Consider the following 16,509-nt stretch of genomic DNA (forward strand, 5'->3'; position numbering starts at 1 on the left):
CCCATCCTCTTCTCTTCAATCAGATTCCTGTCAGCTCACACTGGACCCCAACGCAACGTATAGAGAGCTCTGTCTGTCTGAAGGGAACAGAAAGGTGACATGGAGGAGAGAGACCCGGAGATATCCCGATCACACAGAGAGATTTGAGAGCTGGCCCCAAGTGCTTTGCAGAGAGGGTTTGTCTAGGACTCGCTGTTACTGGGAGATTGAGTGCAGTGGGGGAGGGGCTTATATAGGAGTCACATATAAAGGAATCAGCAGGAAAGGATGGGATCATTCCTGTCTCCTTGGATACAATGACAAGTCATGGAGTTTGGACTGCTCTGGTTCCAGTTACACTGCCTTGCACAATAACAATCACACTGCAATAACTGCCCCCCGCTCCCCCAGAATAGGAGTGTATCTGGACTTTAATGCCAACACTCTGTCCTTTTATGGCGTCTCTGACACAATGATCCTCCTGCACAGATTCCAAACCACATTCACTGAGCCGCTCTATCCTGGGTTTTGGCTTCGTTATTATGATTCCCATGTAACAATCTGCCAGCTGAATTAGACTGTTTTGTGTTGTAAGAAACCCTTTGTATTAAACTCCCTGTCTGTCTTCTCCACTCCTCGGGTGAAGGGAATGTTCAGTCTGACACAGCTTTGGATGAAAGTTAGGGGGTAAAACTGTGCCACCTGCAGAACGAAACAAGGTGAATTACTTGTTTTAGCAAAGAATGGATTTCATACGAAATAACTGTATTTAATTTATTTTTTAAGAATTGTTATGTTTAATATATATTTTAAAAATTGGCATCCAATAGTCAGTGCTGTAACAGTTTTTAAAAAAGTGAACTTAAGTTTGCTTTATTGTATGTGTGTTTTTGTTCTTTTATTTCCATAAAATGTTTGTTCTGTTTATTTTTTCAGATTGTGTTTTAATAAAAAAATTAATTTGATTAACTGTGACTTGTTCTTATTTATTAATACTCATTAACACTGTTTGTCATTAAAAAGTCTTTGCCGCAGAATTTGACAAGGTCTTTGCAGATAAACGTGCTTTTCTCTGCAGATTTTAGGAGATTTGACTGCAGATTTCCATGAGCACCTACCCAAAACAATGTGTTTATACTGCCATCTAGTGGCTGAAAATAAAACCCACGCTTTCTGTGTTGATATGATGCTGGATTCAAAATGTGCTTCTCTTTTCGGAAGCGCCAAAATTATGTCATGCAGGACGCGACTGCCCGTCTCGTCCTTTCTCATGAATATTAAGTAAGCCCCCGTACTGAATATTAAAAGGGGAATGAAATAGGCGTACTTAAAATGAACGTGTTTATTTATAATATGTATCTTAAGTTAACTTTGAAGAAGTTGAATGGCTGTATTAGTAATCGATTTGATGTCATCATAGTCTGTTATATTATTGCAATAACTGGATATTTTACTGGAAACTTTGAATAAAACTAATTATAAACTAATAGCAGCTGCACCGGGAGTGAATCTTGTGCAGGGTGCAGCGGTGCACCCACACCAGAGAGAAAAAAGGAAAATTACATTACATTGTGTGTTTCGATTTATAACTGAAATGATGCAACATCCGATCTAAGGCTGCTGAGAGTATCTGTGCTCCTGAAGGGTGAGTGGGCGGTGTCTTTATAAAATAAACTCATCATACCCTTAAGATTAAGCTATTGGCCTGCTGCGGGACCATCTTGCTTCTCTATTGAATTTCACAGACATCTATCAAACAGTCACACTAAGCCCTTGAAGACTCAGGATTTTTAGACTGTGCTGTATTACACTTTCCTCTGCTCTTACTACAAGGAGCTTATATAAGTGTTAGTTTACCATGGTTTGTTCTTTATCAGGCTTTACCAGACTTCTCTGTGCTTTACAATGCTTCCCTATGCTTTACCAGACCTCTCTGTGCTTTACAATGCTTGCGTATGCTTTACCACACCGCTCTGTGCTTTACAATGCTTTAATGTGCTTTAAGATATCTCTCTGTGCTTTACAATGCATCCCTATGCTTTACCAGACCTCTCTGCTTTACAATGCTTCCCTATGCTTTACCAGACCTCTCTGTGCTTTACAATGCTTACGTATGCTTTACCACAACTCTCTGTGCTTTACAATGCTTTAATGTGCTTTAAGATATCTCTCTGTGCTTTACAATGCTTCCCTATGCTTTAACAGACCTCTCTGTGCTTCACCATGCATCACTATGCTTTACCAGACCTCTCTGCTTTACAATGCTTCCCTATGCTTTACCAGACCTCTCTGTGCTTCACCATGCATCACTATGCTTTAGATTTCACTGTGCTGTATTACACTTTGCTGTTCTTTTACTCTGGGACAACCTTTCTCTTAGGGGGGTGAGGTAGGGAGGGAGCAGTTCAGTCTCTATGCCTCAAGCCTGCCCTGGACTGGAGGGAGCACCCTTTCTCTCAGGGGGTGAGGGAGGGAGCAGTTCAGTCTCCATGCCTCTAGCCTGCCCTGGGCTGGAGGGAGCACCCTTTCTCTTAGGGGGTGAGGGAGGGATTGGTTCAGTCTCCATGCCTCAAGCCTTTCCCTGGACTGGAGGGAGCACCCTTTCTCTTAGGGGGGTGGGGGAGGGAGCAGTTTAGTCTCCATGCCTCTAGCCTGCCCTGGGCTGGAGGGAGCACCCTTTCTGTTAGGGGGTGAGGGAGAGCGTGATTCAGTCTCCATGCCTCAAGCCTTTCTCTGGACTGGAGGGAGCGCCCTTTCTCTTAGGGGGTGAGGGAGGGAGCAGTTCAGTCTCCATGCCTCAAGCCTTTCTCTGGACTGGAGGGAGCGCCCTTTCTCTTAGGGGGTGAGGGAGGGAGCAGTTCAGTCTCCATGCCTCAAGCCTGCCCTGGACTGGAGGGAGCACCCTTTCTCTCAGGCCGTGAGGGAGAGAGCAGTTCAGTCTCTTTTTTAAATGTGCACGAATGTCCAGTAAGATCAAACCCTCACTTCACTTGACTATGACGTGATAGGTTTCACAGGAACTTGGTTGTCTGAGAGTGATGGAGACAAATATAATATTAGTGGGTACACATTATATAGGAAAGACAGGCAGGACAGAAGAGGCAGAGGGGTAGCGCTATACATAAGAAATAGTCTTGAAGCCCAGGTGTTAAATCTGGACAAAGAAAACAACGCTGAATCAATATGGGTCAGAATAATGGACAAAAATTCAAAGGGCATAATAATAGGAGCATGCTATAGACTGCCAAATTCAGATGCTGAGCAAAATAATCTTTTATACAATGACATTCGAAATGCGTGTAGAAAAGGAAAAGCCATACTAATGGGGGATTTCAACTTCCCCCGTATAAAATGGGAGAACCTGGTGGGGAGCACGATGGACGAAATTGAAATGGTGGAAATGACAAATGACTGCTTCCTAACGCAATTTGTCAAGGCACCGACTAGAGGGGAGGCATGCCTTGATTTAGTCTTTTCAAATAACGAAGACATAATAACTAAAACAGAGGTCAGAGAGTCATTTGCAAACTCAAACCACAAAATAGTCTCATTTGAAGTGTTTTTAAAACCCCCAAAGTAATGACTAAAGCTAAGGTTTACAATTTTAGAAAAGCAAACTATGAAGGTATGAAACAGAGACTAACAGAAGTAGATTGGAGTAAAATAGAGAAAACATCCACAGAAAAGGGATGGCTGTTTTTTTTAAAAATGTAGTACTAGAGGCTCAAAACAATTACATCCTAAAAGTAGACAAATCTAAATTTTAAAAAAATGGCCAAAATGGTTTAATAGATCAATTTAAAAAAATATTCAGCGGAAAAAAGGCACTTTTCAGAGCGTTAAAAAGGGACCAAAAACACAGTACACAGAAAGAGTACTTGGAACTGCAAACACAAGTCAAAAAGGAAGTTAGAAAGGCCAAGAGAGAGATAGAAATCAATATTGCTAAGGGGGCTAAAACCAATTCCAAAATGTTTTTCCAATATTATAACAGCAAGAGAACATTCAAAGAGGACGTTAAATGACTAAGAGACACAATTGGCAAAATCATATACTGTGAAGAATAGTCAGGTTATAGGAAGAGGAGGTAGTACCAGGGACGTGGGGAAACTGGTATTTCTCCCTTATATAAAAGAAAACCAAAACAAAACTTCAGTTCCCAAAAGCGCGAGCGCAGTAGGAGATCAGGTGACCTGGTAGCAGGGGAAATTGATGATAAAAAGGTCCCCCGGAGTGTACAAGTGTGGGTGTAGGAAGGACGCAACTGGGTTGCGTAAGACTTCTGAAAAGTAGAATAGAATAAGGTATTACAGACAAGTACAACCGTTTTATTGATTTGTGAGAGCTACGTTTTGGTTAAAAGAGATAACGTGTTAAAGAATCGTGGGTGACGTGAAAAGGATTACGAGGAGCAATAGAAAACACCGTGAATACTACATCCTGGATAGCCGCACCCGAGAGGTAAACGACATTTAAGCTACTCTCTGTTTGGCTGAAGTGAAAAGAAAGTTTGCACCGCTGAGTGAAACCTGCTTACTCGAGTCAACTGGATCAGGGCTATCCTAACATTGACTGCTGTGAATGTATCGGTACAGTCGAGTAAAATTACAAGCTGCACTGTCCTCCTGGGGAAAGTGTGATTTAAAATATCCTGTGGTCTTAAAAACCAAAAATATGGGACAGGGTTATAAATTACTGGTGATAATACCAAGCAGGAGAAGACACGCTGTGTATTTACAGAGGAAGGTAATACCCGGGACTCTGAATATTTGTATAACCCTGTGCGTATGTCTCGCCAGGGCTTTACATAGAGAGCGAGTGCTGTGTGAAACAGATACCTGAAAATAACCATGTTAAGGACTGTTTTATTATTTCTCTTGAACAAACACACATAAGCTAGTGTTTAAAGACTGTGTTATTATTTCTGGAGCAAAAAACACACAGAAGCTGTTTAAGGACTGTTTTATTATTTGGTTTGGAACAAACACATAGAAACGAAAGTGTTAATATTTGGTTTTGAAAAAACCCACGGAAGCCAACACTTTGTAGTTTGTTGAGTAATTTGTGAACACACCAGGCTGGCTGTTAAAAAGCACCGCTCCAGGGATAAGAGTGGACCACAGGCGGTCCCTCCTTCAGCAAGGGGAAAATTAAATAACCTGGAGAAGCAGACAAAGGATTACAAATTGATAATTCATTGAGGGTTGCCAAAACGTGGACTGTCTATACTTACCTGTGAGGCTGCAACTGTGACCGGTGTCCACCAGAGGGCAACTGGGAATACCTACCTGTGTTCCTGCACTGTTCTGGGGAACAGTGCCACCTGCTGGCCCCATTTGAGTTTCACCAAAGTATAATGAAGAAATATACCAGTCTACTGCCCTCAGTAGTCCGAACACGAAGTGACTGTTTTTATCTGTTAGAAGGTTAGTTTCTCCAGGGCTAGATGGGGAAAAGAAAACAGTTCAGTTAGTGCCCAGAAGGCAGGTTTTCTTTTGTTTATTTTCGTTTTTCATTATTCATGTTTAAATATAAATAAACTTACCAGTTTATTATATTGATTTCGTCCTGTGTGCTCTCTCCGAATGTCAATTTAGCTTCCACACCAAACAAATAGACATAAACCAAACAGGAAAATATGGCAGACACCAACACACTTGTCCGTGCGCTCGTGAATGCGACGGCAGCACAACAAGACAGCACTCGGAAGATGCAAGAGTTGCAACAGGCAGATATCCTAGTACAACAGGAAACCAACCGTCAGTACGAAACGTTGCTCCAAGAAGCCAGAGAGGAGCGACTGGCTATTATGAGGAGCCTGGAGCGCGGAAACGTAAAAACCCCTACCCACAGCAATATCCGGTCCACCCAGGTCCTGAATAAAATGACGGGGGCGGATGACATCGAAGCTTTTCTGCTCACGTTTGAGAGGACTGCCAGCCGAGAAGAATGGACCAGGGACGAGTGGGCAGGGATACTCGCTCCCTTCTTGACAGGAGACACGCAAAAAGCCTACCATGATCTACCACTGAGTGACGCAAAGGATTATGACAAGGCTGAGATCCTGGCCAGAGCCGGGGTGACTACAGCAGTGCAAGCTCAAAAATATCATGTGTGGACCTTCAACCCATCGCTAGCCCCTCGCTCCCAGATGTTCGACCTCATCCATCTCGCCCAACACTGGCTGGGGCCAGACGTGAACAATGGATATCGTGTCGTCAAACTGATTGTGATGGATTGCTACATGAGGGCCATGCCGGGGCCTTTGAGGAAGTGGATCGGCCAGAATGACCCCTCCAATATAGACGACTTTGTGTCGTTAGTCGAGCGTCAACTTGCCGCAGATGATTTGGCTCGAGCTCCTCCGAGCAACCCTGGTCGTTGGAGACCCAAGACCTCAGCAGAATTGAATAAGGGACCAATTCCAGAAAGAGGGGTCGAAGAGCGGGCTAGACCCATGAAGGGACAATTTATAAACTAGGAACCCCTTTCTAAAGAAACGGCCCAAATGGGGCTACCTGAGAGCTTGGTCATGGTATTCCCTTTCGCTGATCACGACTTACCAGACGTAGAGATGGTGTTTCCCATTGGATTTAAGGAGTGCAGGTAACGCGTCTGCTTGCTCTCTGTGGCAAGCTGGTGTCTGTGTGGGAAAGGGAGCGCGCCTGAGGCTCGAGATTAATATGCGCGGTTCTTTCGGGGCCGCGCTTACTTTTTCCATAGAGGGGGCGTTTCATCTTGCTTACCCCTATTTAATATTGGTAAATTGAATAAAGGTAAGATTGAGTTTATATTCAAATTAATGTGAAGTGAAGCATTCTTATTGAATAATAATAATAATAATAATAATAATAATAATAATAATAATAATAATAATAATAATAATAATAATAATCTGGATTCTTGTGTTTAATTATTATGGGTATCGGCACACCCTCACAGTACCCCATACCTAATCACACCCATATTTGTAATATTTGCGTAATAAATTCTGACCTCTCTCATCCATGGCAAGACTCACAGCAGCCTATAATATTGTTTTATTTTTTTCTTAGAAGAAAAATAATTTGTGTTAACAAATTAAAAAATTAGGGTGTTTCAGATGTGGGTAGATATAGTTTTACTGGGTAAAAAAAATCTAATTTACATAATTCTGGACAGTATTAGAAACAATATTGCTGTATATTAATATATTGTGGTGTTTCTCAGGAGGCTGAACACTGAGACACGCTTTCTTCTTCTTCAAATCCTTCCCTTTATTCTGGACGCTAGCTCAGCACGCACCAGAGTCCACAGCTCCGTCAGCTTCTCAGGATTTAACACTTTATTCACCAACAACAGAACAGAACCTTAGCTCCGCCCCTTATTCAAATCAGGGAACCAGAGCTCAGCACACCCCATTGGCCCTCAGCCGCACACTAGGACCAATGGGCACAGACAGAAAACAACCAATCTTAACAGACCAGGGAAGACAAACAGGCAGGCGGGTTACATTACACACGGGAATACACACACAAGAGATACACAAAACAGCGTCGGAATACAGCGGGGAGGGAATAAACACACAGCAGGTAAACACAGACAGACAGCGGGAATGACAGCACACAAACACAATGCACAGATCCGTACAATACATACAATCTCTACACACCAACATTGCTATATTAAGAAACGGCAGATCTGAGCAGCCAAACGTTCAACATATTAACTGAACAACAGCTCGTGAATTCAGCTACATTGAATTGTATTAACAGATAACAATACGTTGTAAAATAATGCTTCGTGTTCGCAAGCCTCTTCATTTACTGAAAAAGTTAAGCTTCTCTAGTTTATAAACACATTTTGTTGATTTAAAAAAATAGTCTTGCTTTGGTTAGAATCTAAAATACTCTTTGGTTAGATTCATATAATCACAGATTTATGTTCAAACCAAATCAGTTGTCGCAGCTAATGTAATTCGAATCCATGAAGACAATAAATCGCAAACTTGAGTAAGGAAAGGCGTATTTATTACACAGGATAACCATTAGCAACGTGAATACTTTAGTTAACATGGATTTGGCTTTAGAAATATATGTGTAGCCGGGCGCTGCTTTGTGTTTGTTTGCCGTCTTCATTATTTTCATTTTTAGATCGCCCCCTTTTCTTTTGTCTCTTCCCCCGCGTCAATCAAATGATGAACCCCTTACCTGGATCCTTTAAAAGGCTGGTTTTACAGACAAAAATATACAAACAACACAGCGGCGCTGACCCTGAGCAGCGCGACCTGGCAATTCAAACTGGAGGAGTTCGAATCTCAACGGCTGAAGCGGCGCTGCCTGAATATGCAATGATAAGAATCTTTATTTGTATATAGCGCCTTTCATAGTGGACCCCCATCACACAGCGCTTTACATGATACGAGACTAGGGTGTGTGAACTATACATCAGCTGCAGTCACTCACAACAACGTCTCACCCGAAAGACGGAGCACAAGGAGGTGAGGTGACTTGCTCAGGGTCACACAGTGAGTGAGCTGGGATTTGAACCGGGGACCTCCTGGTTACAAGACAGTTTCTTTTTTAAACAATGGACCATACAGCCTCCTAATATTAGCTTGGATTTAAAGATTATGAATAATAAAAGAGATATTAATAAATATAGTTGTAAATAATATACTTTAATATAAATATATGATACAAGTCGAGTGATTGTGTGAAAAGTTTACATTTTAAAGGTATATAAGAATTGACAATTTTGTAATTGATGTTTAAAGTTGAAATATGAGTACTGTATTCAGGTTTGAATTTTGTATTTTGGTAAATTGAGATGAGGTTGATTTCTTATTAGTTCAGCCGATTATATTCAGGTTTGGATTTTGTTTTTGGTAAAATGTGTCGAAGTTTATTTCTTATTAGCCCAGCTTTTTATTCAGAAATATCTTTTTTTCGTTTCCTGTCGGATGTTAGTAAGGATTGTGATCGGGGCTGCCCCGGAGATATTAGGGTCTGTTGGCATATTCGCGTTGTCTTGGGCCTCTCGTGTCAGACTTTCTATAAAGAGTGACGCTACAAAGCGCATTCATTTTTAAGGCTGTCCGACACGAAGCGGAATTGGTTCACAAACAGCCAGCAGACACGACCCCGGGAACACGCTGTTAAACTGAGATATTCTGTCTCGCTGCGCTGGAGTTCTTAGTTTGGGGCTTTTCTCTTGAACCCTAATTTTGTTGAGGTTAGCTGTGAATCTAAAGGGTCAAGCTCATACATTTACCCATTAGGGGTTCGTCAGTCAGGATATAACATCTCAAACTCTTTGATTTTAGTATTTCATTTATTACATAGAGCCCTGTGTGTTCAGTGTTGCTGTATAATTAGGGTTTCTGTTTTTCAGGTTTTATTAATTGTATTTTTCGGTGCTTATTTTGAGCTATTTTCTAGTTTTATGTAAATCGTTTTTTTCTGGGCTTTCGTTTTTGATATACTGTATGAAATTAGTGTTGTCAGTTACTTTCCAAAATGCTTGAGCGTTTGTGTGTGTGTGTGTGTGTGTGTGTGTGTGTGTGTCAAAATATGTATAGTAACTCGACAATACTTGCACACTTAAGTTGTCCCTTCTTTGTTTTGCTGTCTTCCACAGTGAAACCCCTCTGGTCTCGGCACATTCTTCTGGGATTTTTGTCTGGAGGCATTTTTGTACATTTCTCCACAATTCTGTTTTAAATCCTCTGTATCTTAACTGTAATACAGCTTGAAATCCCGCTAACAAGCCTCCGTCCTGATTGTAATCAGTGTTGCCAGGTTGCCCTGGTTCCCGCCCAATTGGGCTGTTTCTTTTATTATTTATGCGGGTAAAAATTGGTGATGATATTTTGGGCTAGTTTTAAGTCTTTGGGTGGGTAATTTGTATTTTCTGTCAGAGGTCCATACAAAACATAAATAAATAAATAAATAAATAAGGTACATCTAAAATAAAGTAAGATTCAATGAGCTGATGGTAAAATGACGTCACTAAAACACTTTTCATAACCACTTTAACCCACCTTAACACAAGCATGGACTCATGATTGACAGCAGCAGAAGACCATCACGTCACGTGTTCCCTTGTGGCTCAGCGATTGTTCACCAAGTTCACCACGGTGGCGACGGCTTTGAAAAATGTACTTGTGTGAGACTGCCAGCACGATTACTATCAACGTGTGCTGGTGAATGATCAATACAGTCTGTTTAGTTTGATTTCATTTCGCCCAATGAAAGCCCTTTAGCTTGTTCATGTAAAATGTACACCACGAACGTTGTTTGGCGGGAGGACAGAGGTTCTAATTAGAAACAGTCAGCGGACAGAGATGCTTGTACAAAATATTTTTTTAAAAAACATGGCATCCAAACGGAAAAATTCTTGACACATTTTAAAATACATAAATAAAATAAATTGTATTCAAATTATCAGAATAATGCAGCCGAAAGATGTAGCCCAAGGAATACCAACCATGTAAACACAACTGAAATATGAGCGTGATAGTCACCGGGAGGTGAAGCAGTCTGGTTTCAAACACACCACCGTCCCGAAGGAACATTTTCACACACGGCAAGCCACAAATACGCAGCTTCAAAAAAAATCACAGATACGTTTTATTTTATTTTTTCGTTGTTTGCTATCTCTTTAAAAATGTGTTGAAATATATTTTGGAAATAGGAACAGAGTGGATTCGAAAGAACAATTTCATAAAAAATAAACACATTTATTATTTTTTAAACGAAGTGTATGTCTCACTACGAGTTTCAATGTCAGAATCGATGCAATATTGCTGTCGCTAGTCCCAGGTGAACAGTAGTGGCTGTACAATCCTGCTAATATTATTAATCACATCAGTACAAGCTTGTGTAACTCGAGCTGCGGTTGGTCAGGGAGGCATTAATATTTAACACACACTAATAGCACTGTCCTGCAGTGGAAAGAAAACCGCGTCACAGTCAAAATAATGTAAAGGATTATGCAGTACATGAATATCTCTGCGAACCTATTCACAATTTAGGAAATCTGTACTGACGTTTTTTCACGTGGGACTAAGTTTGGGATTTATTAAATGGGAATCAGAGTTAAAGTGTACTTTACATATAGGCCTATATAGACCTGGCATTTAAATATTTACGTGTTTTCAAATAAAGCACGTGTCTTTCTGCCTTGTGAAACAGTATGTTTAACTTGTATACAGTATTGTTTAGTTGCTTCAATTTTTCCAGTGTGGATAAAGTTGCTTTAGTCACAGCGGGTAACTAAATGAAAGTCTCAGAGGGAACGTAGCCTCCACAGGAACTGCTGGTCAATTTTGATTCCAGCATGTACAGCACCTGGCGGATCCTGCTGGATAATTGGAGACACAGTGAAATGTATATAGTTCCGTTTTCTGTTTTTGGAGTGCTGATTAAGCTGTGCTAAGACCAGTGCAGTATTGCTGGTGTGACTCTTTGGCCCAAAGCGGAATGTATAAAGTTCATGTTTGTGTTTGTGTAATTCTGGGTATGCAGAGGTGCAAGACCAGTGCAGTCGGTAACTGTAAGCATTTGATTGATCTTTCTTTGTTAATTAGTATTTCTGTTATAATACTCATGTATTAGGGTGTGTATGTGGCAACACTGAAGGGCTTCCGCATACTTGTGAACATGGAGTCTTCAAAATAAGGGAGCTTTTGTAAACTGCTATTTTCTAAGACTTTTTTTTTAAATGAAGCACCTGCCCGCCGAGACAGAGCGGGGCAGCGCCACGGAACACACAAAAAGAACAGCCTGACTACGTCACCGAGGGAATTCCACCCTCAGAATTAAAACAAACGCTAGTTTAAAACACGTCTCCTAAGTGTTATATTTTATAGGGCGTGGAACTGGGATAGAAATCAGAAGGAGCACAAACTACAACGATTAAAAATCATTCCAGATTTTATTTGGAGGAGACACCAACTCAGATCATAGATATGCACATTAACAAGCAATTACTACCAACGACAGTGTATAACCGTGCAGGACGTGACGGAGTGTTAAAAAAACTTAAACAGCAACAAATTAACTGTGCAAAAAAAATGCTAATAAATACTAATCACAATAATAAAAAACAAATCAAATACACCAATCCTCTTTAAATCACGCATATACAAACCAATAAAAACAAACGTGCAAAGTGCAACACTTTACTATTATAATTAACTATTCCATTTATTTAAAACACACAAAACAAGTAGGTTATCGTTGACAATGCAGATCATCAATCAAATAATGATACTGCGAACTGGAGTCTAATCATTACAGAAAATTAATAAAAACAGTCATAAAACAACCAGGGGGATATCTGAAAGAACGGAAGCTTAAAACACAAACTACTCTGGGGAACGGCAGCCTGTCAGGGCATTATCACGCGTGTGATGGTCCAAGAGTAGCCGGCCACGTGATGGAAACAAACGTGCTGCTTTGAAACAGTAAGTTCTAAACTAGTCAGTCCCTTTAAGGATTTAACGACAACCAACGAAGGTTGTAGCTGACTAGAAGATCATAATCAAATTGGCTTACTCACGTCTCATACTTCAGTACTACTGCCGCTACTCGCACACCACACACGAAATCATTTTAAACACACCGCCATTGCACAACCATACTGCCGCCGTCCAGACAGCCTCCCGTTCCCTTACATCCTGCTTCCTATTCCGCTCCACCTTGTCTGTAAAACCAGCCTTTTAAATGATCCAGGTAAAGGGAATCATCCTCTGATTGGCGCGGGGAAAGAAACGAAGGATAAGGGGGCGCTCTAAAAATGAATGTAGCCGAATTAAAACGATAACACAAAACACAACGTAGCGACCTAATAAACTAATAATAATAATAATAATAATAATAATAATAATAATAATAATAATAATAATAATAATAATAATAATTTGCTGATTAATGAGACAAAAACACAAATTGCGGTGAACGCAATGCTGAACCATTCTGAAACACAAGGTGATGCGCTGCTTTATGAGACACAAACCTTGTAGCGACGACTGTTAGCTAGCTACCAGCAAGACGAATAAAACATAACTGTACTCTCTAACACAAGTCTGTACTATCTGGAACAATGACATGAGGAAATGGGATTAAAAATATATATCTTTTTTCCGCTTTTATCGTGCCCGTCTTTTCCAGTACATGTATTACACTCACTCACACTCATTTAATTTGAAATAGCTTTGGACTTGAATTGAAGTTTGAATTTCCATCGACTGGGATATTTAATCGTTTGTTTCTACATCGCTATACTCGGTGCTTAATTTGTGCCGGGGCTCAGCCCCGGAATCTCTGGGCGTGCAGAGTCATATTCCCGGGACCTCGAGTTAAAAATCTCATTAAACGCTTTATTTTTAAATTCTCAACACAGTTGTATCAAATCTGCAAGCGCTTGCGCGCGCGCTAAAGAGACAGTCCGCGGTCACGTTTTTAGCCGACTTTAAATTACTTTACGATTTCATCATGAGCGCCTTTAAGTAAGATGGCTGCGCTATTGTCTTTTATAAACACAAATAAGATTACTTGATTTGAAAAACGTCATGAACGATACAAGCAACTTCTTACACTACTTGGTTTGATTAAATCAGTAGTACACAACAAAATATGAAAGCTGGACATTAATTTCAACAAAGAACAACGACAACTTTTCAATGAAAAAAATATATTGTAGCCTACTTCAATAGGAACATTAGCTTGCTATATTATATTAAACCAGAAAAATAATAACGATCTGGTTCTCTCTTGAATTTTCAATTAATATAATTTAATTACTAGAGTATCAAAACATACTAAGATCACAACTACCTAGCCTCAGTTTAATTGATGTTTTTTGTAATCTACCAGCGACTTCTGTTGCAAACACATCACTGATAATAGTGCAGACCGCGGGGCAAACCAATGCGCGTGTGGGGGGGGGCGGATTAATTTATTTTATTTATTTTTTAAATCAGTGTCGTCCTTCTGGAGTCCTCGGATTGTCTTTTAATGTGTTTGTTTTTTTAAACCATTTAAATGCAAAACCATAACAAAACGTGTACACATGCTTTTTTGTATTTATTATCTGTCCTGCGGTTGCCTTTGCTTAATTTCTCTGCATCACTCCTGCTTTGTATATGATGTGGAACACGTGATTGTAAACATCTAACACTAGCACGTGCAATACTCTTTCAAATACACGTGTTATGATTTTGAATGCGCGCTTCTTCAGGACGGTGTTATTGTCATTACTTGCGCCCCGGCTCCTCTTTCTTTACACATTAAGCACTGGCTATATATACTGTAGCTGGACCTGGCAACGAGGCGTGCAATTTTATAGAGGGGTCACCGAGGAAGACGCGGGGAATGTCATGGGGCTGTATGATACACTTTCATTACATATCGTGCCCGTCTTTAACACTGCATTTATTAAATCAGGACACTCATTCAATCTGAAATAACTTCGGAGCAGTGTTAGAGCTATAGACTATAGCATAGATACACGGGAATTGTAAGTCCTATTCTGAAATGATGTTGAAGATGATGTGGCAGGTCCACGGATGACATCCTTCCACGTCCCTCAGTTTGTGGTGGTTGAGCAGCGCTGGCTGTTCCAGCCTGTAGAGCGGCTCTTACAGCAGCAGCAGCTGCGCGCTCGATGATTGCATGTGAGTTACTGGAATCCGCCAGGATGTCTTTCTGAACGTGAATGGATGCTGTTCTGCTGTGAGTATATCGGGGTGCTCTGTGCTCCCCTCGTTAATGATCGCGTTGCTATAGGTTTTGTGAATGGAGGCTGTTCTGCTGTGAGTGTATCGGGGTGCTCTGTGCTCCCCTCGTTAATGATCGCGTTGCTATAGGTTTTGTGAATGGAGACTGTTCTGCTGTGAGTAAATCGGGGTGCTCTGTGCTCCCCTCGTTAATGATCGCGTTGCTATAGGTTTTGTGAATGGAGGCTGTTCTGCTGTGAGTATATCGGGGTGCTCTGTGCTCCCCTCGTTAATGATCGCGTTGCTATAGGTTTTGTGAATGGAGGCTGTTCTGCTGTGAGTATATCGGGGTGCTCTGTGCTCCCCTCGTTAATGATCGCGTTGCTATAGGTTCTGTGAATGGAGGCTGTTCTGCTGTGAGTATATCGGGGTGCTCTGTGCTCCCCTCGTTAATGATCGCGTTGCTATAGGTTTTGTGAATGGAGGCTGTTCTGCTGTGAGTATATCGGGGTGCTCTGTGCTCCCCTCGTTAATGATCGCGTTGCTATAGGTTCTGTGAATGGAGGCTGTTCTGCTGTGAGTATATCGGGGTGCTCTGTGCTCCCCTCGTTAATGATCGCGTTGCTATAGGTTTTGTGAATGGAGGCTGTTCTGCTGTGAGTATATCGGGGTGCCCTGTGCTCCTCTCGTTAATGATTTCAGTTGTGTTGCACAGTCGAAACACAGCTAACTGCGGAACGAGTGATTTAGGAGATACAGACACGGAGATGACTTCAAGGAGGAGGAAACAAAGATATCACCACAGCTGCATGGGGACCTCAGCCTTTCCCTGGTTCATTATTAATAGCGGGCTGTCAAGACTTGTCAGCGGGTCGAGCGAGGTGAGATAGACACACACACGATTATTTAAAGTCGTTCGTGACTCGCATGACTCTGAACAGGTCTGTGTTTTTCTCTCGTCATGAATCAGCTGCTGCCCAACCCAAGGAACTGCTTTGAAGACATTTACTTCCTGTGTCATGTGACCCGCAGCTCGCTTCAGCTACAGTGAAGAGGAACGCTTGTGCGAGTCGATTTTATACTTCGTATTGTTGAGGATAGTGGTTAATAAAACTCAATAATAATAATAATAATAATAATAATAATAATAATAATAATAATAATAATAGAGTTGAAAGTCAGCCGGTACGTCCCGGAATTGCGAACCGGCAAAACATCTTGTCAAGGTACTTCAATATTTCAGCTTATCACAATGATAGGCTACATCATTTTTTCTTTGTATTTTCCTTTTCGCTTCTTCTTCGTTGTTAGGTTATTATTGATGTTTAAGCAAAATAACTCGACGTCACGCAGGTTCCGGTCATGTGACTTATAATTTCAGATCATGCTGACTGCCAAAGGGGCTTCCGCATACTTGTGAACATGGAGTCTTCAAAATAAGAGTGCTTTTGTAAACTGATATTTTCAAAAGACACAAGAATACAACTATTCCACAATAATTTGATAAAACTATTGTGTTAAATACATAAGAACATAAGAAAATTTACAAACGAGAGGAGGCCCCATTCAGCCCATCTTGCTCGTTTGGTTGTTAGTAGCTTATTGATCCCAGAATCTCATCAAGCAGCTTCTTGAAGGATCCCAGGGTGTCCGCTTCAACAACATTACTGGGGAGTTGGTTCCAGACCCTCACAATTCTCTGTGTAAAAAAGTGCCTCCTATTTTCTGTTCTGAATGGCCCTTTATCTAATCTCCATTTGTGACCCCTGGTCCTTGTTTCTTTAATGCACAATACTGTTATTTTGGTACTGCGTCAGTGACTAGGAGAA

General features: G+C 41.1%; 1 protein-coding gene across 2 annotated transcripts in view; it reads left to right on the forward strand.

Moving 5' to 3' along the window:
* The window catches only part of LOC117432930 (tripartite motif-containing protein 16-like), an 82,963-nt gene that overhangs the window by 36,521 nt on the left and 29,933 nt on the right, over window positions 1–16,509 (forward strand). Inside the window, exon 7 of one of the 2 annotated variants that reach the window (XM_059016655.1) lies at window positions 24–904. The exons of the other annotated variant lie outside the window; for it this stretch is intronic. Coding sequence (XP_058872638.1) covers window positions 24–556 — 533 coding nt within the window. The 3' untranslated portion in view covers window positions 557–904. Of the gene's footprint in view, window positions 1–23; window positions 905–16,509 lie in introns of those variants that run through there. 2 annotated transcript variants of the gene reach the window in all.

This window comes from Acipenser ruthenus, chromosome 53 (genome assembly GCF_902713425.1).
Source record: "Acipenser ruthenus chromosome 53, fAciRut3.2 maternal haplotype, whole genome shotgun sequence".
Taxonomy (NCBI): Eukaryota; Metazoa; Chordata; class Actinopteri; order Acipenseriformes; family Acipenseridae; genus Acipenser; species Acipenser ruthenus.